At 48.3% G+C, this 27,641-nt stretch overlaps 1 protein-coding gene and 1 non-coding gene across 2 annotated transcripts; both read right to left on the reverse strand.

The window, feature by feature from the left end:
* Window positions 1-1,774: 1,774 nt before the first annotated feature.
* On the reverse strand, window positions 1,775-17,182 carry HPD (4-hydroxyphenylpyruvate dioxygenase). The gene is made up of 14 exons (XM_061140699.1): window positions 17,165-17,182; window positions 12,080-12,106; window positions 11,483-11,545; window positions 11,022-11,126; window positions 10,227-10,269; window positions 9,952-10,034; window positions 8,515-8,604; window positions 7,039-7,142; window positions 6,334-6,411; window positions 4,999-5,161; window positions 4,797-4,868; window positions 3,902-4,024; window positions 1,961-2,077; window positions 1,775-1,885 (listed from the first exon to the last, which is right to left on the reverse strand). The coding sequence occupies exons 1-14, from the start codon at window positions 17,180-17,182 to the stop codon at window positions 1,775-1,777; spliced, it is 1,197 nt and encodes a 398-aa protein (XP_060996682.1).
* An 8,432-nt stretch (window positions 17,183-25,614) lies between these two features.
* On the reverse strand, window positions 25,615-25,721 carry LOC133058053 (U6 spliceosomal RNA). Its single transcript, XR_009693178.1, has one exon. It is a non-coding gene; the product is annotated as a U6 spliceosomal RNA (small nuclear RNA).
* Window positions 25,722-27,641: the final 1,920 nt, after the last annotated feature.

Below are 27,641 nucleotides of genomic sequence, written 5' to 3' on the forward strand. Positions count from 1 at the left end.
AAAGAAAAAGAAAAAAAAAACTGCCTGGTTGTTCCAAGTAGAACCAGAATCCTAGAATTTGTATGTGAAATATCCCGATCTTCTGAAATGTTGAATTTGTTGAAACAAGGCAGATGAAATAAAATACATCTGTGAGCCAGCTTTGGCCCATGAGCCACCAGTTGGCAACCTCCTGTGTCACAGAATTTTCCTTCTTTGCATAAACCATGGGAAAACAGGGGGAGGGTATTTTTAACCAGCAGCACTGGCCTGGCACCTGCCATTGTTCCTCGGGTTTCTCACTGCTGTTCTTTCCATTTCTGAATTCATAATCCTAGAAGCCTGATTTTCTATAACCTGACCCCCTCCAAAAAAAATGTCATCCCAACTCCTTCATTATACCAACTCCAATTTTTTTTCTTACACTGGGCTTATAATTTTGATCTGACTCCTCCTCAGGGAGGGCTGTCAAGCATCAGAAGCAGAAGAGATCCTATTTGCCCCCATCTCCTCTTCTCTGGTTTTGAAGAAAAATTTCCTTCCAAGTGTTTTAGGACCAGTAGATACTTTCCCAACTGTATCATTACTTTGCAAAGGCTATTCATTCACACTTGAGTATGAACCAGGCTCTTTCCAAATGGAATCCACACCAGGAGTAGGGCTACGGAGAATGGCGCTGCATTTGGGAGTGGGATTGGGGGCACTAGGGTCTGCCTTGCTGAGTGTGTACTCAGTTGCTGTGTTGTGTCTGACTCTTTGAGATCCCATGGACTGTAGCTGGCCAGGCTTCTCTGTTCATGGGATTTTCCTGGCAAGAATACTGGAGGGGGTTGCCATTTCCTGACCCAGGGATCAAACCCTCCTCTCTTGCATCAGCAGGTGGATTCTTTATCACTGAGGATAGAGGGCAGAAGCGGAAGGGCTCAGACCCCTTCTACCAGCTCTCACATCAGGAACCAAGTCCCGTGGTTGAGCAAGTATGATGCCCCCAAGTCCTTTGGCTAACACCTCTCTGTCCAGAAGTTTGGGCTCAGGGCAGCAAATTTGAGGACAGCTCATCCTTAGAGATCATAACGCCATCGGACAGGATGCTGCCAAGCGATGTCGAACCTTAGGGCCTTTACCCTTGCTGTACCTTTCTCCTAGGATGCTCTTTCCCCAGATTTTCCCATGGCTGCTTCACAAATATCACCTCCCAGAGAGCCCTCGATCGAAATTGGCCCTCCCTCCGACCCTTACCTCTACACAAGTTCATCACTCGCTTTATTTTCTTAATAGCATTTACCACAAAAAGATATTGTCTGTGTTTTCCTTTAGAGTGTAAGCCCTCTTCACCCTTTGGTTCCATAACTCCCCTCCGACCTACTTGGTCCTACTTAGCACAGGGTCGCACCAGGAGCCTCCTAAGCTTCCCCAGCTTCTGAACCCGTAAAGCGGACGCCTCCTACAGCGCTGCCGCCTTGAGCTCCCCCTGACGGCCGAAGGACGTCACTGCTCCAGCCCGACACAAACGCGTGGACACTGCCTTGGACTCTGCTTTTCTTTATACCCGAGGGCAGGAGAGTTCGAGGCCCAAACGAGGGGGCGTGGTAAGTAGTGGGCGGAGCCTTGAGTGTGTGTGGGAGGGGTCCCGGAGTCGGGTGGTGGGCGGGGCCTAAAGGGCGTGGTCGGTAAGGAGGGCTCACTTCAGCTCCAGTGGAGTGGGCGAGTCACAGGGTGAGGGGGCGTGGTCCACCGTGCGCCCCGCCCCCAAAGGTGGGTGGGGCCTCGGTGGCTCTTGCGGGACCTGCTGCGCCTACATGCCAGACACAACGCCGTTGGGCTCCATGTCGGTGAGGTTGCCTCGCAGGTCCTGCTCCTCCTCGAAGGCCTTGAACAGTGCATTGAAGTTACCGGCTCCAAAACCCTGGGGCGGGATAAAGGAGATGAGCTGCGGAGCCCAGAAAGCCACCTGCTGAGGACAGGCAGTCCTTAATGGTACCTGGTGATTGTGGCGCTGAATGACTTCCAGGAAGAGCGTGGGCCTGTCCTGCATGGGTTTGGTGAAAATCTGCAGGAGGTAGCCTTTCTCGTCGTAGTCCACCAGGATCTTCAGCTCCTAGGTAGGAGGCAGGGGACTAGGTAAGGGGCAGGCTGGCTTGCCCCCCTAGCCTGAAATGGTGGGATCCTTAGAAAGGCCATGGGGGTTCCTGCACCCCCAAAGCCAAGAAAAGACCATTTTCTGCAGCAATTCCAGACACTTCCAAATAGATTCCCCCAATTGTCCTCTTAGCACCTCCCCACTTCAGACCCTGTGTCAGCCACCTAAGGCTGGTGTGGACCACCCAAGTACCACCCACACAGCTCTTCGGTGCTTCTGTTTTTGTCTCCTTACAATCCATCTTCCACACAGACAGAGATCTTTTAGAAATCAGATCATCTCATTCCCCTGTTTCCATTCTCCGGTGGAAACTAGAACTCTCCCATGTGGCTGCTGGGAATGTAAAATGGTACAGCTGCTGTGGAAAACAGTCTGCGAGTTCTTCCGAAAGTTAATAGTCGAGTTACCATATGACCCAGCAATTTCACTCCTGAGTATCTACCCAAGAGAATTAAAACACGTCCACACAAAAACTCATATCCAGAGGATCGTAGCAACATTATTCCTAGGAGCCAAAAAGTAGAAACAAATATCTGTCAGTGAATGAATGGATAAGCAAAATGTGGTCTCTTCATCCAATGGAATATTATTCAGTTTTATAAAAAGGAATACAGTACTGACACAGGTGTCCTGGATGAACCTTGAAAACTTTATGCTGAGTGAAAGAAGTCAGTCACAAAAGATTACATATTATATGATTCTATTTATATACTTGTTTAGAAAAAAGCAACTCTATAGAGACAGAAATCAGTGATTGCCTCGGGCTAGGGGTGAGGAGAAGGTAGACAGAGAGATTGGGAGGTGGTGGCTAAGAAGTCTGAGGTCTCTTTTGAAAGTGATGAAAATGTTCCAAAATTGATTTTGATGATTGTTGCATAATATAGTGAATAGCCAAAAACCACTGAATTGTTTTTTTTTTAAATGACATGTTCTGTGACTTGTATATCAATAAAGTTGTTAAAAATAAAGCCAAGAAAACCTCCAAAAAAAAAAAAAAAAAAACCAAACCCAAACCTCCAGTGGTTTCTGACCACAGAAGAAAAAAAATCCAGACTCCTAAATAGCCTACCAGAGGAGTTGGCTCCTGCCTACCCCTGTGACCTGGGCCACTCCTTAAATATTTCCCTTCATCCGCTCCGGCCCTCTTTCCGTTCTCGGATACTCAGAGCTTGCTGCTGCCTCAGGGCCTTTGCACTTGCTATTTCCTCTGCCAGACTGCTCTTTCTTTAGTGCTTCATGCAGCCAATTGCCTCTCATCATCTAGATCAGGGTTCCCCAACCTCTGGGATCTATGCCTGATGATCTGAGATGGAGCTGATGTAATGATAATAGAAAAAAAGTGCACAATAAGTATGATGTGGTTGAATCATTCCCAAATCATCTCCCCCCATCCCTGGTCTGTGGAAAGATTGTCTTCCATGAAACTAGTCTCTGGTGCCAAAAAGGTTGGGGGCCATTGAATTAGATTTCACTGAAATGTCACCTCCTCAGAGAGGCTTTCCCTGTCTGCCTCCTATGTAGTAGTCCCAGGTCACTCTCTGTCATAGCCAGTTTAAGCACCAACTCTCTCTCTCTGTAATGGTGTTTGTATTACTTATTTATTTGTTTGTCATCTGTCTCCTCACTAGAATGCAAGTTCATGATGGCAGGGCCCTGGTTTGCTCTCCTCCCTCTCCCCCACATCGCAGAGCCTGATGCCAGGTTTAGATGATGTTTGTGAGGTAGGATGAAACTCAGGGCTTGTTTTCCTTGGCTGACCCAGGATTGGGCTCTAAGCCTCACCTCCAGGATATCAATATTCTCCTTCACCCGGATCTTGGCCGATTTGAGCTTCTCCCGCAGTTGTTTGTAGTAGGTAGATGGAACGGCCAAAAATTCCACGCCTCTCTCTCTCAAGTGGCGAATCTGTCTCAGAGTCAAATTCAAAGTTCTCACCATCTGCCGACTTCTACCTTCTGACCTCATTCCTGATCCCTCTCTCCTTTGTTCATTCTGTTCTAGCTGTTCCTTTTTTCTTTTTAATCTTTATGTCACACCACATGGTGTGTGGGATCTTAGTTCCCCAACTGGGAATCGAACCCATGCCCCCTGTGTTGGCAGCACAGAATTTTAACCTCTGGATCACCAGGAAGTTCCCTCAATAAGCATCTATTGAGCAAATGAAGAAATGAATGAAATGAAGTTGCTATGGTCATGCAGTGAATTCTTGGTTGCGCTGGGACTGAATGGTACACTCCAGGCTCTTGTCCACTTGGTCACCCAGCCTCCCCAGAGGCTGGAGCCATAGACTCAGAACACTTAATTTGACTGAAAGGACCTACTGGATCCTATGACTTAATATCCTCATTTTCAAGTTGAGACAACTGAAGCCCAGAGAGGAAGTTGAATCCCTGGAGACACACAGCAGGTCACAGGTAGAACCGGGTCTAGATCCAGGCTTCCTGTTACTCTGGCACTTGCTTCTTCTGTAGCAGAGAGACTGAACTCTCTGGGGGTGGCAGTGTGCCTGCACATGAACGGCAGGAGCCAGCAAGGGAACCCCATCAGCTGTCTGGGCCAGTGAAGGGGACCCAGGACTGCCACTTGCCACCCCCACCCCTGGCCCCTGACTCAGTTTGCAGAGTTTGGCTCTGGAGCTGAATGGGAGGTGAATTAGGACCAGGGATAGGCTTCTCACCGCTGTGATGATGTCTTTGGTCTTGAGAGCAATGTGCTGGACCCCAGGACCCCCATTATAGTCCACATATTCCTGCAGGAGGGAAGCAAGGAAACCATTGTCAGTGGCTCCAGCCGAGAGCCTCAGCTGAGAGAGCCCTCACACTTCTTCCCTGCTTCCCTCTTTCCCTGCCAGGGTCCCCGGGGCGGGAGACAGAACCCACCTGGATCTGGGACTTCTTCTTGCCCGGTGCTGGCTCATTAATGGGCATCTTGATGGATTCCTCATAATTGGCCACCACAATGGACCTCAGAGAGCTGTACTCCGTGTGCACCTGCGTGTCATCCACGGACCAGAAACGGTGGAACTGCAAGTTCTTCAGGTACCTGCGGGGTTGCCAGAAGGGCCCGCTGGCTTTGAGTGCCAGCCTAGGACTGGCCCTCTGCCCTTACTCCACCTTCCAGAATTTGCTCCCTGAGCAGGCATTAAAAAGGGAACTGCCTTTCACATCACACACATCATAGATTTTAGGACAGAGTTCCTTTGGGTGGAAGTAAAGCATCTGGTAACAAGATCTGTATACATGATGACACACCAACAGATGGAGGACCTTTTTTTTTTTTTTTTAAAAAAAGCATCATTTATTTATTTTATTAAAAAATAATTTTTATTTTTTAGGTTACTTTGTGCACATGTGGGATCTTAGTTCTCTGCACGTGTGTGTGTGCTCAGTCACTTCAGCTGTGTCTGACTCTTTGTGACCCTATGGACTGTAGCCCACCAGGCTCCTCTGTCCATGGGATTTCCCAGGCAAAAATACTGGAGTGAGTTGCCATGCCCTCCTTCAGGGGATCTTCCTGACCCAGGGATCAAACCCTTGTCTCCTGTAGCTCCTGCCTTACAGGTGGATTCTTTACTGCTGAGTCACTGGGAAAGCCCCTTAGTTCGCCGTTTGTCAAACCTGTGCCCACTTGTGCAGTGGAAGCATGGAATCTTAAGCACTGAAACACCAGGGAAGCCCCTGGAAGTGCTTTTGAGAAGGGGTACTTGCTTCTAATGTGCACCCATGAGCTCTTTGGGTAGTGGTGGCCTTCCTCTACTGACTTATGGGAAAAGACGCTGATGCTGGGAAAGAATGAAGGCAGGTGGAGAAGAGGGCATGAAAGGATGAGATGTTTGGATGGCACCACCGATTCATTGGACATGAAATTGTGCAAGCTTCAGGAGATGGTGAGGGACAGAGAAGCCTGATACGCTTCATCCCATGGGGTTGTGAAGAGTTGGACACGACTTGGTGACTGAGCAACAACAACAAAACCTTCCTTCAAGCCTCCCTGAACTGTGACACCCCCTGTGCTGATTCTCCAAGGTTTCCTGGAGGGAGGATCGGTGGGTCAGTTTGGGCCTTAAATCACCAGATCTCCATGGTGAAAATTTTACAGAGAACAGATGAACCAGTGACCTCAGGCTAACCTCCCCCACCTTGTGCTGTATTTCCTGATAAGACTGGGGAGTGGGTCTGTCACAAGTGTGGGAAGGGCTTGGGCCAGGAACTCACCATTCAGAGGCAGACACCATCTCTTGATCAGGCTGGTTTCCCACAATGTGATCGATTATCTCAAGACTGCAGTTGGGCCTGGAGAGGGAAATGGTTAGCGGGTGAGGAGAAAGCTACTCCCTAAATCTCCTTCTCCCTACCCCTCAATAACAATAACTGCTCATTATTCCATAGCACTTACTATAGACACTTTATTTGCATCCACTCACATACTATTACTAGCCCCGTTTTACAGATAAAGAGACCAAGGCTTAGAAAAATAACTTGCTGGGACTCCCTGGTGGTCCAGTGGTTAAGAATTTGCCTGCCAATGCGGGGGATGCAGGTTTGATCCCTGGTGGGGACTACGATCCCACATGCAGCCGGGCAGCTAAGCCTGTGTGCTACAACTGCTGAGCCTGCGTGCTCTGGAGCCTGCGAGCCACAACTAGAGAAGCCCATGAGCTGCAGTGAAGACCCAGCACAGCCAAACAAGGAAGAAAGAAAAGTAACTTGCCCAGGTTAAATAGCTGGGAAGTAACAGCTGAGATCTGAACTAAGGCAGTAGGGTTCCAGAGCCCGTGCTCTTCGCCTCTATGCTGCCTCTTCAAGCCAATCCTGGGGGATCCTCAGGGGTTCCCCCAGCAGGTCCCAAGATGCTCTGCCCACCCTGCATGGACGACAGGGCCTTGCTTTCCACCCTCCCCAGTTCCAAGGGGCACTCACAGCTTGGAAAGTTGGGGGTCCATGAATGCTGGTGCCTCGAATCCAGGCAGGAACCGGCCAGTATAGTTCATCTTCTCCACCAGGGTGTGTGTCGTGTCCCCATACTGTGGATGGCAAACAGCCTGAGGTCCCATCCCTGCTGAACCCAGGCCACAATGCATGGTGCCCACACAGCCCTGGGTTCCAGCCCACACCTGGCCCTAACTCCAAGTGTGATCTTGGGCAAGTCACTTCCCCTCTCCCAAATGAACTGCAATCTGACATTTGGGAATTTGACAGTCTCCCCACAGAACCAGAAGCTCTGTGGGGGTTGGGATGATGTCTCGCTCATGATACTGTCCTGGCTCATCGTAGATGCTCAATACAAATATGTTGTCTGCGTGAAGAATGACGAGGGCATTGGTTTTAATTATATGGAAGGATCCTTTCAATCACTCTAACAATCTTTGCATGTGTGTGTGCTGTGTCGCTTTAGTCATGTCCGACTCTTCAGGACCCTATGGACTGTAGCCTCCCAGGCTCTTCTGTCCATGGGATTCTCCAGGCAAGAATACTGGAGTAGGTTGCCATGCCCTCCTTCAGGGGATCTTCCCTATCCAGGGATCGAACCTGCGTCTCTTACATCTCCTGCATTCGCAGGCAGGTTCTTTACCACTAGCACCACCTGGGAAGACCCTAACAATCCTTAAGTTGTAGCAAATCTTGAGGAGGGGGACTTCCCTGGTGGTCCAGTGATTAAGACTTCATCTTCCAATGCAGGGGGTGTGGGTTGGATCCCTGGTTGGGGAGCTAAGATCCCTTATACCTTGCAGCCAAAAGCCAAAATATAAAACAGAAGCAATATTGTAACAAATTCGATAAAGACTTTAAAAATGTTCCACATCAAAATAAATAAATAAATAAAAACAGAAATCATGAGGAGGAAGAACCTATGATGGTCTCAGGTGCTAAACAGGCTTTGTTGGGTATCTGCCAGTGCTGTTGTTCTAAGTGCTATGTATGAATCATCTCATTTGATCCTTAAAATGACCGGAGGGAGGGATCACAGCTGAAGGAACAGGCCCAGAACTGTTAAGTAATGTGTGGCAGGTCATACAGGTGGTCCTTGCTCATTTAAATGGACTCACAGAGAGGTGAAGTGATTTGGCCAAAGTCACACAGCTTGAGTGGGGAGGGGCTTCCATCCCATCTCCTTCCCCAGACCCACCCATCTCCTTCCTTCGGAGCCCCTGCCTGCTGCTTGCGGTCCCATGCTCTCACCCCTCCTGGGGAGGAAGGAAAGCCCAGAGAGGGGTGACTAGGAGCCCTCCTCAGCCTCTGCACACCAGCCAAGAATACAGGAGATCGGGGTCGAGGGAGAATTTTTGTGCTTTGAGGCACAAGGCTGGGATGGTATAATGGAGTCAGGGGTTGGGAAAGGAGGGTCCTGGCATCTCTGTGGGTGTAGGCAAGGTGGAGGCTCCAAAGTTAACTCACCGTCTGTAGCACAGCAAACTTCACCTTCCCAAACTTATCTTGCTCTACCCAGGGCTCCCGCACGATCTTGGCGCCTCGTTCCCGGGCTTTCTGCAGAGGAGTTGGGGTGGGGAGGCAGTCAGTGCTGGAGCCTCAGGGAGCCCTTTGGCTGCCCCTGCTGGATCCCCTCTGTGTGGTCCTGCCACAGCCTCTTCTTTCAGTGTTTCCAGCCCCAGGCAGGAACTCCAACCAACTTTAGCTGTTGCCCTTGACACTCATGCCTCATGCCCATTTGGCAGATTGGAAAACAGGCCTGGGGCTGCGGGGGACAAACCAGGTGAGGGTGGGGTCTGTCCTGCCTGTCCTGTGCTCACTCACTCTGTGGCCCTGCCCCTGCTCTAGTCCTCAGTTTCTTCATTTGTGAAAAAGGGTAGTGGGATAAGTTGAATACCACCTGGCATTTATTTATTTATTTTTAAAAACATTTATTTATTTGGCTGCACCGGGTCTTAGTTGCCGCTTAGTTGCCATGGGGTCTTCTTTGTAATAGGCGGGCTCTGGAGCATGTAGGTTGCCCCACAACATGTGGGATCTGAGTTCCCAGACCAGGGATTGAACCCACATCTGCTGCATTGGAAGGCAGAAGTCTCCATGCTGGCATTTATTGAGCACCTACTATGTGTCAGACCCTCTACCAGTTGCCTTACTTGCATGATTTGTGTGTTTATTTAGCAAAACCTCATTACTGTATGTCTATGCTTATCATATGTCAGGCATTGTTGTAAGTATTAACCTCTTAAATTCTCACAGCAGCATTACATGAAAGGCACTATTATTGTCTCTTTTATGAATGGAGTCATTCACTGAAAGATAAGGACACTGAAACACAAAGAAAGTAAGTCATTCACCTAAAGTCACATAGCAATTAAGATTCAGACACAGTAGTCTGCCTCTGGAATCTACACTTTTAAACCTCTAAACTGCCTCTTTTTAAAAAAGAATTAATTAGTTTATTTGACTGCACTGGGTCTTACTTGTGGCATGTGGGAGCTAGTTCCTTGACCAGGGATCGAACCCAGGCCCCCTGCATTGGGAGCTCAGAATCTTAGCCACTGGACCACCAGGGAAGTCCCTAAATTGCCTCTTGAATACAGTGCTTGGTACAGAATCATGCTCATGAAATGATAATTATGATCTCGTTCCCTCTTTGTAACAACTCAGTGAAATGGGTGGTTATTCCCATTTTACAGATGCAGAAACTGAGGCCTGGAGAGAGACTGCTTAGCTACTAAGGGGCCAATGTCACTGGAACTCAGGTATGTGTCAGCCAGCATCTGGGCACATCACTCCAGCGTGGCAGTACCCTCCAGCCCTGACTGATGGGAGGTCCCTGTGGCAGACAGAGGGCAGGCTGAGGCTCCCTGCTTTGTCTCCACACCAGCCCAGGTGAGGTCTCACCTGCACAATGTAGTCACAATCCTCCACCTCGAACGCAATGTCCTTCACTCCATCGCCGTGTTTCACCAGGTGATCGCCCATCTCTGTGGTCGGCAGGGGAGGCAGGTGATGCTGGAGTCACTGCCCCTCCCCTGTACTCTCAGCCTTCTGGGTTCCATCTCCTTCTGAGCTCAGGCCCCCTCCCTCAACCCTAACCCACCCCTGTGTCCCTGACCCCCACCCACAGTACCACATCTCCACTCCTTGGCATCTTGAACCCTCCAAGGCCCCCTCACCTTTGTTCCAGGGATTGAGGGCAGAGGAGAAGATGAACACAATCTAAGATGTAGAGGAGAAGGGGGATGTGGCTGGTGGGTCAGGTGAACTTGTGGAGGTGTACCCCCAGCCCCTCTCCCTGCCCACCAGCAAGATACCCCTGGTGGGGCATTAGGACCACTTCCTCCTTCCAGGCAGGACTCTTTTTTTTTTTTTTTGGCTATGCCATGTGGCATATGGGATCTTAGTTCCCTGACCAGGGTTCCAACCCATGCCCTCTGCAGTGGAAGCACAGAATCTTAACCACTGGACTGCCAGGGAATTTCCAAGGACTCTTAATCCTGGGTTCCTGCCCCTTCTCTGCCTTAGTTTCCCCTCTGGTCCTGAGGAATGGGGGCTTCCCCATGCCAGAGCCGCCTGGGGTCCCAGGATGAGCTGGTGGTCAGGTCTGCCTGTGCCTGTGGGGAGAGCTCCAGGGACCTACAGACCAGGGCATGGCTCTGAGTTCCAGCTCTGATGCTGGAGGCCTTTGCCCACTTTTCCCGAACATCCATAAGACCAGCACTGGGCCAGGCTGAGAAGGAGACCAAACCGAAAAGGTACCTGTTGCACATCGTACAAAGGTGCCCATGGGGGCTGACGTCAGCACAGACTCCGCTAGCCACACCAGGCAGCCTGGAAGGGCACCCAGCCGGGGGAGGAAGTACCTCGTGGTCTGCCGCACCCAGAGGTGCCAGAGCTACCAGGGAGCTCCGAGACCAGCGTGGGGAGAGACGGGCCTCCTGGAGGAGTGGGGGTCCGGAGTGGAGACTCACCTGCCCTTGCTTGACCACGTGGCTCACCACTTCCCGGGAACCGGTCTCCAGGCCCTTGTAGGCTAGGGGCTCAAAGCCCAGCTTACTGCAGTAATATGACGCAGCCTGAATCATAGAGTTGCAGGCAGGACTGTGAGGGGTGAGGTGCTGGCCCCCACCTCCCCAGCGTGTCTGCCCCGTTGCCCCAGGTACTGTTCCTCCTGGGAAAAAAGCCTGGCTCCCTGGCCCATGCTGATCTCCCTGAAGTTCCCCGCTGGGGTCCGCAGCCCAGATTGTGTAACTAGGATCCAAAGAGTGACTGTCCTTCCCAGGACACTCCTAACACTGGCCAGGATCCTCCCTCCCAGGGGCCAATCACAGACCCGGCTGGAGGCCTGCCCCTGTCCTGGAGGCCCGCCCCTGTCCTGGAGGCCCCCTTGCCTGCCCTCTGCCCAATCCCAACACCTTGCCCCAGCGTCTACCTGCTTGGCATTGCCAACCCAGAAGGTTACGGAGTGAAAGTGGAGGAATCGGCCGCTTTCAGGCTGCAGAAGGAGAGAAGGGGCGAGGCTGAGTCCCTAGAAGTGGGTCTAGAAAAGTGTCAGTGGAGAGGGGTCCCCTAGCCCCCTCCCTTGTGCCACCCTCAATCCCAGAAGTGAGGACAAGTCACCTCACCCCACCCCTCTGCCCTGCAGCCTTGCCAAGCTTCGAAAGAGGGTTCTCATGTAGAAAGTGAGTTCCTGTGGGCTTGGGATTGGTGAGCCCCACCCACTGAGGAGGCCTGCCCAGGTTTCACAGGGTGAACAGTCTTATGCTACAGCAACAAGGATTTAAATTAGACCTTAGAAAGAACTTCCAGACACGATTAAGGGATTGGCAGGAATTTAAAAAGAGGTAAAAGTTTTTCTTAGGAAGGCAAGGTTGAGTTGAGTTCAGTCGCGATGAGGTCAGGGGAGTGGAGAGATGAACCTGAGCTTGTATCCAGAATGTCACATACCCACTGAAGCTATTCCTCTTCTGCTCTTTGCTGACGTCCCAGGCTCCCAGGGCCCTGAACCCACATTTCCCCTCCTGCTTACCTTCTCTCCTTTGTCGCTGTAAGTTGTCTAGGGAGAAAGAAAAGAACAGTAAGACAGACATTTGGACACAATGTGCTTATGGAAATCTCACCACAGATCCTTACCATCACGTAAGGCTGCCATGGCCCTAGGCAAGCTTTTTTTTTTTTTAAGCTTAGGCTTTTTTTTTTCTTTCTTGAGTCATGTATTTTTAATCAAAGGATAATAACAATCTTGTGTTGGTTTGTGCCATACATCGCCATGAATCAGCCATAGGTGTACATATGTCCCCTCCTTCTTGAGCCTCCCTCCCACCTCTCACCTCCCACCCCATCCCACCCCTCTAGGTTGTCACCCCAGACAGGCTCTTACCATGATTGATCGTGGTCACACTTCCTGCTGAGAAGACTGGGACTAGAGGCCAGCCGGGTGCTGGACAGAAATATTTAACATGTAGCTGGCTCCGCCCCTGGCCTCCTGGCCTACCTGGGGGTGGGAGCTGATCCTGGAGGCTCCTAGGCCTGGAGACCTCTAATCCAGCCACAGCCTCATTGGACAGGGTGATGCTGCAAGGCCTAGAAAGGGGGAGTGACACACCCAAGGCCACTAGCCAGTGGGGCACAGAGCCAGGCCCAGATGCCAAAGGCACGACGTTCTTTCCAGGACCCTGTGCTGGGATTTCGATCTTTGCCCTCCAGAATTCAAAGCCCAGAAGCCAAGGCCAGCTTGCATGCAGAGGTGACTCCAGAATTCATAATTAAGGGGAATTTGAGGGGCATTAGGGACTGGTCCTGAAGCCCTGTTTGTATAGCAAGTGTGCATTTTATATTTGGGTAAAAAGGTTGCATTCCATAGTGGTTAGAGGCATGGGTATGGAGGTTTGAATCCTGGAGCTGCTGTTAGTATATACTATGTGACCGGGGAACGTTACCAAACTCCTCTAAGCCTCATTCTCTCCATCTGTAAGATGAGAGCAATGGTAGTGTGGCAGGACATTAAATGAGATAAACATAACACACAGTAAGATCTCTGTTAATGCTGGTTATAATTAGTTATGTTTCTTTGGGGTTGGAGGAACTGATGGAGAATAAGGGGAGCTTGATGTTGCTCCAGCCTGGTTTTTTTTTACAAAAAGTATTATTTATTTATGTTTATTTATTGGCTGCACTAGGCTTTCATTGCTGCATGGGCTTTTCCCTGGTTGTGGCGAGCAGGGGCTACTCTTGGTTGTGGTGCTTGGCTTCTCTCTCCTTTTTTTAAACTTAGCTTGTTTATTTATTTATTTATTTTGGTCGCACTGGGTCTTTGTCGCTGCACGTGGGCTTTCTCTAGTTGCGATGCGCGGGCTTCCCACTGCGGTGGCTTCTCCTGTTGCAGAGCACAGGCTCTAGGCACACGGGCTTCAGTAGTTGTAGCACTCGGGCTCAGTAGTTGCAGCTCATGGGCTTTCATGGCTCCTCGGCATGTGGAATCTTTCTGCACCAGGGATTGAACCTGTGTCCCCTGCACTGGATCAACAGGGAAGTCCCAGCCTGGGTACTGGGGAAAAGGTTGTGGCCCTACCCCTGGCCTGGAGTGGGTGGGATGTGGGAGCTAATGCCCTGGGAGGAGGAAGGCCCGGGTTCTTCCCCAGAAGCCCCCACACCTGAATCTTCAAAGCTCAGTCCCTGGAACATGGTGTGGTGACTGCTGGCCAGCTGTGGCATTTACCTGAGGGCTCCAGGACAGCTCTCCCACCCTCCTCTAACTCCACCTTAGTCCCCAGAAACCCCATTGCTGAGCTGTCTTCTTAGGGAACTGACTTCTTCAACTATCCTCATTGCCTGAAAAAAAAAATCTTTCTAGTTCCTGATGTTGGCAGTCTCAGCCTGTGACTATACCCCTCACCCACTGTCTTGCATTTTGGCTCCCCAAATGTCCTGCATTAGCCTTTGTTGTTGTCTTTTGAAAGTAATGTTTATTTTGCCCCAGTGACAAATCATTCATAGTTTTTTCCAATTTATTTAAACTAAAAAAAAGTTCACTAATTTCTCCCACTCCCTGCCCCATCCCCCACCCCCACCTCTGACAATCACAGGTCAGGTCTCTGTCTGCGAACCTGGTGTATGGTGTGTTTTGCTTTCTTTGTTTGTTTTTGTTTTGTTTGTTTTTTCTAACACATTATTGAGCAGAGGCGTATTAATACATCCTTTGTTATCTGAACCTTATTGACTGGAGACCTAGCAGTATCACTTACATAGCAAATCACCAGTCACAGGTGTTAGTTTCTGCAAAAATTCCACTATCAATAATGAGTTAAGATACTGCATGTAAGAGAGATCATAGGAAGACTACCCTGTTGGTCCAGTGGCTAAGATTCCATGCTTCCAATGTAGGGGGTGCAGGTTCAATCCCTAGTTGGGGAACTAAGATCCATATGCTAAAAAAAAAAAAAAAAAGTAAATTTCGAGAGAAAGGAGGATAAGCACATTAGCCAGGTAAAGAAAACTTGGGTGTGAAATCCAGAACATTCACACCTAGGTTTTCTTTACCTTTTCACATTCATTATGAATTATGAATATTATGAGTATTCCATTGGCTTTAACACTAATCCTAATTATAACACTGGATGTAGCCCTACCTCTGCCCTACGGCTCTCTTTGTCCTAAAGTTAACAAATACCATAAGCCAAGACCAATAACCCTAAAAAAAAAATCACTGGCAACTCCCTCGTGGTTCAGTGGTTAGGACTGCGTGCTTTCACTGCTGAGGATCCAGTCCCTGGTTAGAGAACTGAGACATTGCAAGCCTCATGGTACGGCCAAAAAAAAAAGAGAGAGAGAAAGAGCGATCATATAGTATTTGTCTTTCTTTGACTTATTTCATTTGGAATAATGCTCTTGCAACCCATGCCTGTTGTTGCTAATGGCAAAATTTTCATTCCCTTTTATGACTCATTGTTTTAAAAATATTTTGAAGATTTATTTATTTTGGGGGGCTGTGGTGGGTCTCCATTGCTGCGCGTGGGCTTTCTCTAGTTGCGGTCAGCAGAAGCTACTCTCTAGTTGTAGTGCATGGACTTCTCCTAGAGGAGGCTTCCCTGGCTTTGGAGCACGGGCTCTAGGGCACTCAGGCTTCAGTAGCTGCGGCTTCTGGGCTCTGGAGCACAGGCTCAGGAGTTGCGGCGCACGGGCTTAGCTGTGTCCCAGCACGTGGGATCTTCTCAGACGAGGGATCAAACCAGTGCCCCTTGCATTACAAGGCAGATTCCTAACCACTGGACCACGAGGGAAGCCCTGTAATTTTTTTTTTGGCTAGTGAGTTGTGAGTTCTTCCTGTATGTTAGATATTAGCCCCTTATCAAATATGTGATTTGCAAATATTTCCTCCCACTCAGTAGGTTGCCTTTTCATTTTGTTGATGGTTTCCTTTTCTATGCAGAAGCTTTTTAATTTGATGTGGTCCTATTTATTTATTTTTGCTTTTGTTTTTTGGTGTTAGATGCCTTACAATTTTTTTTGTTTGTTTGTTTCTTCTTCTATTTTTTTGGCTTGCAGGATCTTAGTTCCCTGACCAGGGACTGAACTCAGGCCCCAGCAATGAAAGCACTAAGTCCTAACCACTGGACCACCAGGGAATTTCCTGCCTTTTTTCTTTTCTTTTTTTTTTTTAAATACTGAAAAACAGATAATCCTGCTAGGTTATGACCTTGAGGATCATTCAGGCCAACATTCAATCCAATGTTTCCATTTCTCAGATAAGAAAAACTGACCAAACAGCAAGAAGGTGCCTGACATTGCTCCCCTCATTCTTTCCTGCCCCCCTCCTCCCTCTCTTGTCTTTCCCTCCCCACCAGAAAGCAAAGAGAGGCTTGTACCAGGGAGGAGCACCCCTTCCCACCTTCCTCAGCAAAATCTGCTAGGTTCTCTGGTCCACTCTCAAATTTCCACCTCCTCCAGGAAGCCCTCTCAGAACTCCCCAGCTCCAAGTCAGAGGTTCAGCTGCTTAGCTGCCACAGGTCAGCCTTAGTCAGCAAACACCTGGGAGGTGGGACCTGGGACAATCAGAGAACTTTCCTAAGCCAATCAGAATAGAACTGGAATGTGAGCCAGATTATTCTAACTCCAGAGCCTACACTTTTTATTTTTGGCTGCACCACTGCATGGCATGTGCTTCCCCAACCAGGAATCGAACTGGAGAACCCTTGTAGTGGGAGTGCAGAATCTTAACCTCTGGAATGCCAGGGAAGTCCCCAGAGATATTGATTCCCCCCCCCCACCCCCACACACACACACCAGATAGATGGGAAGACTGAGGCTCAGAAAAGGAACATATGCCCCAGGGTTGTGGAGCTGTAAGAACAGAGATCCCAGCTCTGGCCTATTTGCTTCTATTTGCCTCCCACCAGTCCAGACATCTTTTCCCTTTTCTCTATTTCCTGGGCAAATACGAAGGTAGGCAAGGTGGCCCCACCTCCTTATTCTGCCCCTACTGGGCCAGTCTGCCTCTGGGTCCACCTTGGTCCCCTGAGTCTAGGTTTCCATCTGAAAACGGGAGTGGATGGAGCCCAGAGTGGCACTCACAGGCCAGAAGTTTCCACACAGGAGAATGTCTCAGTGCACCCTCCCATCCCAGGTGCAGAGGAACACTGTGTGCCCTTGCTTGCACCGGCCGACTCAAATCCCCACTCCTGGAACCTGATCTGCCCTGTGCCCTCGGCACAAAGTTAATGTTTGCTGAATCAAGGAAACATGTCAGCAGCAGCCTCGGGTGCCAAAGGTAAGTGACAGGCTCTGCTGACCAAGGTTGGTATCTTCGTCCCTCCTACCCCCTGGACTTTGCTTCCATAAACACTGTGGGGTCTCAGTCACCCCTACATGCCTCTCCCATCTGTGGGAGAGGTGGGGGAGGGGAACCTGCAGGACCCAGTCTTTGGAGCCCCCCTGGCCCCCTTCCAGGGGCTCCGTCTCAGGCTGGGCCCAGTTGGAGAAGGTTGGCGGTGGGTGGGTATGGCTGCCTTGGCTGTTTGTTCCTGAGTGGCCTGTTCATGCCCATCCTGTGCTAGGAGCTAGGTTCCAGATGGCTTGCTCAAGGAGCCCACAACTCAAATGTCCTCATGTGACTCACCCTCCACTGTGCCCTCATGTGTAGATGAGAGGGAACCCAGCAGGCTTGAGGCTGATTTTCTTTCTTTCATTTTGTAAAAAATAATTTTTAAAATTTATTTTTGGCTCTGCTGGTTCTTCACTGCCGTGCAGGCTTTACTCTAGTTTTGGCGAGCCGGGGGCCTACTTTCTAGTTGTGGTGCCTGGGCTTCTCACTGCAGTGGCTTCCCTTGTTGCAGAACACTGGCTCTAGGGTCCTTGGGCTTCAGTAGTTGTGGGATGTGGGCTCTAGAGTACAACCTCAGCAGTTGTGGTGCAAGGGCTTCAGATGATCCACAGCCTGTGGGATCCTCCCGGCCTAAGGATCGAACCTGTGTCTCCTGCACTGGCAGGCGGATTCTTTACCACTGAGCCATGAGGGAAGCCCCTGATATGATATATTTTTTTCTTTAAACATAGTTGAGCCAGCCATTATCCTGAAGATTTGATAATCATCTATTTAGAATCTTGGCTTTTTTTTTTTTTTTTTCTTTTTTGGCTGCACCACGAGGCCTGTGGAATCTTAGTTCCCCAACCAGGGATTGAACCTGAGCCCTCCGCATTGGAAGTGCAGAATCCTAACCACTAGATGGCCAGGGAAGTCCCTTAAGGCTGCTGTTTGTAGGAAGGCCTGCTTGCAAGGTTGAGCTTTGGTTGATATTGAGGAACGTGTATTTCAGGAAGGTTCCCACCATCCCCAGAAATGGTAAGAGTCACTCACTGGGCCTAAACTGTGCAAACAATATGGCTTATGCCAGACACCTGCTTCACTCCTGGGAGCCTGGGATTTTGGTACCCACTGTGCAGTGGGTGCCTTTGAGACCAGCCTCCAATAGAAACACTGGAGTTTTAGGCTCAGGCACGCTTCCCTGGTAGACACTTCATCTCTTGCTGGAGGAAGTAAGGGCATCCAGTGATCTCCACTGGGAGAAGACCCTAGTAGCTGGCCCCTGGTTTCCTCTGGACCTCACCCATACTCCTTCTCCTTGGACTGAGTTTGCGTCTTTTGAAATATGCCTTTTTTATTTTTTAAAAATATTTATTTATTTGGTTGTGGCAGGTCTTAGTTGAGGCACACAGAATCTTCCATCTTCATTGTGGCATGCAGGATCTTTAGTTGCAGCATCTAAACATTCAGTTGTGGCCTGTGGGATCTAGTTCCCTGACCAGGGATGGAACCTGGGCCCCCTGCATTAGGAATGTGGAGTCCTAGCCACTGGACCACCGGGAAGTCCCTGTAATATGTCTTAGTCATAAGCATGACTATACGGTGGGTCCTAGTACATAATCAAACTTGGAGGTGGTATTGGGACCCCACCCTGACAAAGTGGGATTCGACCTATGGGCCCTGACTCACTGAAAGATGGTGAAAGCATTGTTTGGGGAAAGGAAGGATGGAGTGGCAAGGAATGTCCTTCCTAAGATTTGCATATGAGTTTCCCAGCTGTGTAAGCACTGGCTATCTTCTTCTTCATGACCATGACCTAGGTGGCCTTGGTCCTGAGCTCCTTTCTGAAGACTTGGCTGAGCACTCAGAACCTGCCCAGAGGCCTTGGGGTGGCCTGCGTGGCCTCCTGGAATACTCGACCAGCCTTTTAAAGCCCGCATGGCTGTGGAGTTACCTATGGTGTGAGACAGTAGCTTACCTGCAGCCAAATCTGTTGTGACAAGTAAAAATTACTTCTGGGATTCAACAGTAATAGATAGAGTCCCAGGAGAGTTGACTAGCTGCATCCCCGTGGTTTGTTGAGACTGCGATGGCTTGAAATGAGGTGGGGAAGCCCAGTGTGGGTGATGCCTTTATTTACTTATTTATTTAAAAAATAAAAATTTGGGGGTCTTACTGTGCTGCATGCAAGATCTTAGTTTCCTGACCAGGGATCAAACTCAGGTCTCCTGCAGTGGAAAGGCAGATTCTTAACCTCTGGACCCCTAGGGAAGTCCCGATGCCTTTGGTTTTTTGTTCTCTCCTCTAGACGGGAGGAAGAAGAGGTCAAACAAATTCCCAGAAGTGAGCTTTAGGTGGCCCCCAAATGTTGAAAGTTTGCATTATTTTTTCCACTAAGTGGAAAGAAAATGTCAAATCTTTTCCCAGAATGGAGAAAAGCTTTAGATAAACCTGAGCGGGGAAAGGGGCAAGGGAGATGCTTTAGCTGTTGCTGCCATAGCCTCCCTCTCTCCTCCCCACTGTAAAGGTTGAATTTACTGCTAAGAGTTTAAATACATTTGCAATGAAAATAAAGGGGGAGGAATTTTTTTTTAGGTGCACCCTCAGTTTATTTATTTTAAAATTTTTTATTATTTATTTATTTTTGGCTGTGCTGCATCTTTTTTGCTGTGAGGGGGCTTTCTCTAGTTGTGGCGCGTGGCTTCTCACTGTGGTGGCTTCTCTTGTTTTGGAGCATGAGCTCTAGGTGAACAAGCTTCAGTAGTTGCAGCACATGGGCTCAGTAGTTGTGACACAGGGCTCTTTTGCCCTGAGGCATGTGCGATCTTCCCAGACCAGGGTTCAAACCCGTGTCCCCTGCATTGGCAGGCAGATTTTTAACTGCTGGACTACCAGGGAAGACTAGGGAGGGAGAGGAATTTTTTTAAAAATTATTTTTTTGACTGCACCGGGTCTTATTTGCCAACACTCAAGATCTTCAGTCTTTATTGTGGCATGCAGGATCTTTAGTTGTGGCAGTATACGGTCTTATGCACTGGACCACCAGGAAAGTGCCAAACGGGGAGGAATTTTTTAAGGGCTTTGTGTGTATGTGTATTTTATAGCTATTACATATGGATATATGATTAAAGCAGATACAAAGTGTTATATGATTGTAATTTCATAAATACGAGAGGGATGGTCACAATTAGGAAGAGCTGCAAGGAGAAAAGCCATCACTGGGACACAACTTTCTTGCATTTCACCATATGGGCAGCTTGGAATTTGAGTTCTTTGAGTATCGAAAACAGAACAGTTCATCTTATGAGCCCTTGCCTATTGGCTCCTTCTGGGGAAAAAAACAAAACAATGTGGGACTTCCCTTGTGATCCAGTGGCTAAGACTCTGAGCGCTCAATGCAGGGGTCCTGGGTTCAATTTCTGGTCAGGAAGCTAGATCACACGTGCTGCAAATAAGACCCGGTGCATCCAAATAAATAAATATATTTTTTAACAGAGATAGTGTGAAAAAGAGGCAGTCTCTAAATGGAGATGCACTTTTGAGGTTTGGAAACACAGTCTTTGGTTGCTAATGAGCTCCTGTGAAATCATATGCCTGACCTTTAGACATGATGTGCCATGACTTGCACATCTTTGTGGGACTTAGCTTGTATTCTAAGACCAACATGACAAAAAAGGTGTGGGAAAGCCTTGGTTGTCTTTTGAACTTGGGACGTGGCTGTCTGACTTGGCTGCAGCACAAGAGATGCTGCTACTCCCCCTTCCAACCCCCAACTTTATCGAGGAATAATTGACAAATTACTGATGAGAGAAGCTCATTGGGTCTAAACTGGACAATGTGGTTTATGCAGATCACCTGCGTGCTTCTGAGAATCTGGAATTTTGGCACATCATACCATGCAGAGGTTTCACAAGACATCCAAAGGTGTCCATGGCAAAAAAGGGGAGGAAAAAAAGGCACAAGATCTCACGCTCTAGATAATATGCACATGAATCCCTACCCTCATTTATAAGGCTGTTCACTTGTCTTAGTTCATCTACCATGATGGAAAATATTGTAAACAACCTAAATGTCCTTGTATTAGTTAAATACAAGGAAACAGTAAGTAACTATAAAAACAGATCAAGAGGGATTTCTCTGGCCATCTGGTGGTTAAGACTCCATGCTTCCACTGCAAGGGATACAGGTTCTATCTCTGGTCAGGGAACTAAGAGCCCACATGCTGGCAGTTTCCCACAGTGCAAAACATGCCAATGATTGTCAGCCATTGAATGGACTTTATTAGTTTATTTTTTCAAGTTTAATTGGAGTGCAGTTGGCTTACAATGTTTTGTTAGTTTCAGGTATGCAGCAAAGTTAATCCATTCTGAACTGGATAAAGAGAACCTGAATTTAAATAAAGAGAACCAATTCAACAATTTCCATTTGGAATCTTCTTTTGGGATCACCCCAGGCTATTGTGACCAAAAAGTTTATTTCCTTCTCTTTAGGTCTAATTGCCATTCTGATTCTGCAGCAAATAATATTTGCATGATTTACATGACTTTAGGAATTATAAATATGGTTTTTTGAGAATCGTAGTCCTTGAAATGTAATTTATAAAGAATGACATTCACCCTTTTCAGCATACAGTTCTGCAAGTTTTAAAAACATATGCAGTCACATAACTATAACCACAATCAAGATCTAAAACAATTTCATTACCCAAAAACAGATCCACCAACCCATTCACCACTGTGTACCTTTGTAGTTAATTCCTCCCCCACCCAGTCGCTGACAGCCAGGGATCTATTTTCTGTTATGTGGACAGATTGTGGGTTTTGCCTTTTCCAGCATTTTGTATAAATGAATCAGACAGTAAGCAGCCTTGTGAGTCTGGCTTCTTGCATCTAACATAATGCATTTGAGAGTCTTCCATGTTGTTGCCTCTACGTAGATTGTGTGTCTTTTTATTGCTGAGCAGAGTTTCATAGCACTGGTCTCCCAGAGTTTTGCTGTTGTTGTTTTTGTTTGTTTTTTGTTTTGGCCCTGTCTCATTGTGATTTTGATTTGCGTTTCCCTAGTGGCTAATGATGTTGAAATTTTTCTGTGCTTATTGTTAATTTCATACATTCTTTGGAGAAATATCTCATATCCTTTTCCTACTTTTTCATTGTATTATTTGTCTTTTTATTACTGAGTTGTTGTTGTTCAGTTGCTCAGTTATGTCTGACTGTTTGCAACCCCGTGGACTGCAGCATGCCAGGCTTCCCTGTCTTTCACCATCTCCCAGAGCTTACTCAAACTCATGACCATGCAGTCAGTGATGCCATCCGACCATCTCGTCCTCTGTCGCTTAGTTGTAATGGTTCCTTATGTGCTCCCTTATCAGGAATCAAGTCCCTTATCAAATATGTGATTTACAAATTTTTTTCCCCCACTCTGTGGGTTGTGTTTTCACTTGATGGAATGACAGGCAGCACAGATTTTTTAAATTTAATGATGTCTGACTTACTATTTTTTTCTTTTGTCACTTGTGCTTTTGGTATTGTATGTAAGAAGGGGAGCTGATTTTTTAACTTAAAATATCTTCAGATGAAGGAGTGTGATCTGTCTCAAGTTGTCACCTTTGGAGGCAGAGCACGTTTTCAAAATGATAATAATAATAGCAGCAACAACAAAAACTTAGATTTTTCTGGTCATTTTGTTTTATAAGCCAGACACTGTGCTAAACACACTAGATGCTATGACCTTTCTTTTTTCTTTTTTTAAATTAATTTTTATTGGAATATAGTTGCTTTTATGCCCTTTAATTATTAAATCCTAATAATCCTAGGAGGTAGGTGCTGTCATCCCCATTTTACAGATTGCAAAATGGAGGTTTAGAGAGGTGTCCAAGGAACACAGCTAAAAAGTGACAGAGAATTGAACCCAAACCTGACTCTCTCAGGCTTCCCTGGTAGATCAGCGGTAAAGAATCCACCTGCAATGCAGGAGATCCAGGTTCAATACCTGGGTCAGGAAGATTCCCCTGGAGAAGGAAATGGCAACTCACTCCAGTTTTCTTGCCTGAAAAGTCCCATGGACAGAGGAGCCTGGTGAGCTACAGCCCATGAGGTCGTATGAGTCAGACGTGATTTAGTGGCTAAACTGCCACAACCACCTGACTCTCTCCAAAGTCTATATGCTAGCCACTGCCTGACATGCTGCCATTGCTTTTGGAAAATGCTTCGGAAATGACCCCTGAGTCTGTTTTCAAGCAGCAGGAGGAAACCAGCCTCCTGGACCCTGGAGAAGCTTCCTCTTCCTTTGGCCTGTGGCTGAGTGGGAAGGGCTGGCTTGGCAGGGGCGAAGGAGGGGAAAAGAGGGGGAAGGTAGGAGCACTGCGAGTCTGCGGGGAGGCTTTGTGGACAGGCTGGTGAGGAGCAAAGCCTTTGTGTAGACAGAGGTGGGGGCTCCTGCTGAGCAACCATGGGCAAGTCACTTCACCTCTCTGAGCCTCATCTGTAAAATGGGAATTATAATAGTACCTCTCTTGTAGGGTTGTTATGAGAATCAACTGAACTAATGCACGCAGAGTGCTTTGCTTGATACCTGGCATGACTCAATTAATGGCTACCGGTATAGACAGTTAATAGTTACCAATTATGCATGAGAAACGCCGGGCTGGAAGAAGCACAAGCTGGAATCAAGATTGCCAGGAGAAATATCAATAACCTCAGATATGCAGATGACACCACCCTTATGGCAGAAAGTGAAGATGAACTAAAAAGCCTCTTGATGAAAGTGAAAGAGGAGAGTAAAAAAGTCGGTTTAAAGCTCAACATTCAGAAAACTAAGATCATGGCATCTGGTCCCATCACTTCATAGGAAATAGATGGGGAGACAGTGGAAACAGTGTCAGACTTTATTTTTGGGGGCTCCAAAATCACTGCAGATGGTGATTGCAGCCATGAAATTAAAAGACACTCCTTGGAAGGAAAGTTATGACCAACCTAGATAGCATATTAAAAAACAGAGATATTACTTTGCCAACAAAGGTCTGTCTGGTCAAGGCTATGGTTTTTCCAGTGGTCATGTATGGATGTGAGAGTTGGACTGTGAGGAAAGCTGAGTGTCGAAAAATTGATGCTTTTGAACTATGGTGTTGGAGAAGACTCTTGAGAGTTCCTTGGACTGCAAGGAGATCCAACCAGTCCATTCTAAAGGAGATCAGTCCTGGGTGTTCATTGGAAGGACTGATACTGAAGCTGAAACTCCAATGCTTTGGCCACCTCATGCAAAGAGTTGATTCATTGGAAAAGACCCTGATGCTGGGAGGGATTGCGGGCAGGAGGAGAAGGGGACAACAGAGGATGAGATGGCTGGATGGCATCACCAACTCAATGGGCATGAGTTTGAGTAGACTCCGGGAGTTGGTGATGGACAAGGAGGCCTGGTGTGCTGCGATTCATGGGGTCGCAAAGAGTCGGACACGACTGAGCGACTGAACTGACTGACTGATGCTTATAAGGAATGTGTGTGCTTAGTTGCTTAGTCGTGTCCAACTCTTTGTGACCCCATGGGCTGTAGCCCGCCAGGCTTCTCTGTAGTGGGATTTCTCAGGCAAGAATACTGGAGTGGGGTGCCGTGTCCTTCTCCAGGGGATCTTCCTGACCCAGGGGTGGAACCTGCGTCTCTTGTGTCTCCTGCGTTGACAGGTGGATTCTTTACCACTAGCTCTACCCAGGAAGCCTATGAGGAATGTGGGAGGGTTGCAAATGTCAGGTTAGGGGTTTTGGGCTTTATCTTTGAGGCAATGGGGAAGCTTTTGAAGGTTTTGTAGCAGAGTTGCAACATTGTCAAGACTTTAAAGGCTTCACTGCTCAAGGTCAATGTGGGGAAAAGTTGTGGATAACTGTTGTCCTTGAACTGGAGTGGCCTATTTATGATTCTTTATTGTATCTGGGGTCTTCCCTGGTGGCTCAGTGGTAAAGATTCTGCCTGCCAATGCAGGAGGTGCAAGAGACCTGGGTTTGATCCCTGGGCTGGGAAGATCCCCTGGAGAAAGAAATGGCAACCCACTCCAGTATTCTTGCCTGGGAAATCCCATGGACAGAGGAGCCTGGTGGGCTATGGTCCATGGGGTCATCAAAGAGTTGGACATGGCTTTGTGACTAAACAACAATATTATATCTGGGGAATGTAAATAAACTAAAAGACTTTAGTTTCATTTGAAAATTGGACTGCCAAAACAGTCAAACAGTCCTGTGTTCTGTTTTCTAGGATCTACAACTGTAGGCCTCCAAACAGAACAAATGAGGATTCAGGGGCAAAAGCCCATCCCCTGCCAGGCTCCACAGACTCCCCAACAAGGGCTGAAATAACAGTTGGGGAACAGAGGGCATGTGGGCTGGCCAGTATGCCCAGCTATTATCAGGGCTGGTGCAGCTGGGCAGGGCCAGCTGGGTGGGGCTGGTCTCTATCTCTTGGGGCACAGGGCCCACATGCTTGAACTTTGGGGTGATGGGCAGCTGTATCACCAGGTATCAGTGATGGCCTGGAGGGTCCAGAGAGTTCCGAGTGGGAACTTCTCTCCAGTTGCAGTATATGGGCTTCCGATTGTGGTGGCTTCTCTTGTTGTAGGACATAGGCTTCAGTAGTAGTTCCAGCAGATGGGCTCAGTAGCTATGGCTCATGTGTTTAGTTGCTACAAGGCTTGTGGAATCTTCCCAGACTGGGGATGGAACCCAGGTCCTCTGCACTGACAGGTGGATTCTTTTTTTTATATTTATTTATATTTTTTTTAAAATATGGAACACTTCACGAATTTGCATGTCATCCTTGCGCAGGGGCCATGCTAATCTTCTCTGTATCGTTCCAATTCCAGTACATGTGCTGCCGAAGCAAGCACTGACACGTGGATTCTTATCCACTGTACCATCAGGGAAGTCCTGGTAACTTCTGTGATCTTGGGTCACTTCCAGCTCCTCCCTGAGTCTCAGTGTCCCAAAGCATGGGCGCCCAGGATCTGAGGTGCCTAGGACAGAAGACTGTCCTCTGTGCTCGGCTTTGGAGCGTTGAGCGCTATCCTGGATTTTGTTGGTTTTGCCTGTCCAGCATCCTTTGCTCCTCTAGCCTCTCACTCTTCCTTTGGGGAACCATCCCTTCTCCCTCTCTGCCCATGTGGTTTGGGAACATGTAGGGGGATTCCCAGGTGGTGCTAGTGGTAAAGAACCTGCAGGAGATGTAAGAGACACAGGTTCAATCCCTGCGTGGGGAAGATCCCTTTGGAGGAGGGATCCACTCCAGTATTCTGGCCTGAAGAATCCCATGGACAGAGGAGCCTGGTGGGCTACAGTCCATAGGGTCATGAAGAGTTGGACAGAACTGAAGCACCTGAGCATGCACGAGCCAGGTCTGGCCAATGAGAATCCCTGTGATTGGTTCAGGTTTGGGTGCCTGACCAGAGCCAGCCAGTGTGGGTTTGCCCTGGGACTTTTGCTTGAGAAAGAGGCTCTCTGTGAGGTCTGGGTTTGCTGAGCCAATGGAATGCTGCTGCGGTGCCCATGTCTGACTCCACGGAGGGAAAATGTGCCTGTGTGTGGAGCTGGCACAGAGAAAGCAGTGATGAGAGAAGGAGACCTGTTTTAGACATACTTCTGGCTAAGTCAAGAATTTTTCCTCCTTTGCATAAGCTCCTTTGAGTTGGGTTTCTGGCATTTACAACCATTAATCCTGACACAAAGAATATAATAGTAACAACAATAACTGTCTATGAGCACATATTCAATATCAAGCACCAACATTGGTTGGCAGCCGTCTGTTCAGCAACTGGCATTGATATTGATTAGCTTTGCTGGCATTGGAGTTCCCTGGTGGTTTGGTAGTTAAGAATCCACCTGCCAATGCAGAGGTCTGATCTCTGGTCTAAGAAGATCCCACATGTCACGGGGCATCTAAGCCTGTGTTCCACAACTACTGACCTGCACTCTAGAGCCCGTGCTCCCCAACAAGAGAAGCCACCACAATGAGAAGCCTGCACCCCACAATTAGAAAGTAGCCCTTGTTCACTGGCAACTAGGGAAAGCCCACGCATAGCAACCCAGCACAGCCCCGCCCCCCCCCCAAAAAATTATAGATGTAGATTTGCTGGCACAAAATGATAAAGTCAACAGACTTATGGCAGTTTTGATTATTATTTTAAAATTCTCTATGGACGATTTTCCTCTGTGGTGGGCATGGAAAGTCCTTTCAAGGGAGGACTTGGGGGGATGGGGGAAGTGGCTGGCTGTCAGCTCCTATGGGATCTCCTGCCATTGCAGACTTTGCCCCAGGCTGCCTCTGCCCAGAGCAGCCTCCATGTGGTAGCTGAACACGGCAGGGGTAAAGGTGGCCATTTCAGCTCAGTGGGGGACAACTCTGATCACAAGTCTGTCTCCAGAGTTCCTTTTGGGACTGATCAAGTCCTGTTGGGCCTCCACCACTGACTTCCCCTTCTCCCCGGTCAGGCTTCTCCACGTTCATTTCACTGGTGTGCATCCTTAAAAACAGCTTGTATCCCAAGCTCTGTCTCAGTCTCTGCTTCTGAAGAACCTATTCTGTGACCAGCCTTACTACCTGCACCTGGAGTGGGCAGGACTCCTTGCCTCTCCCCACTGGGTGTGCCGTTCCCAAGCACTGGGCCTGTTTATCCTCAGCTCACTGTTAGTTCTCCCATTTTATGGATGAGGAAACTAAGACTCAGAAAGATGAAGACTTGCCTAAGTGATCAGTTGTTCACTGTGATTAGAAAATGCTGAACCAGAAGGTGGAGCCAGATCACCTTTACATC

This window comes from Dama dama, chromosome 5 (assembly GCF_033118175.1).
Source record: "Dama dama isolate Ldn47 chromosome 5, ASM3311817v1, whole genome shotgun sequence".
Classification (NCBI taxonomy): domain Eukaryota; kingdom Metazoa; phylum Chordata; class Mammalia; order Artiodactyla; family Cervidae; genus Dama; species Dama dama.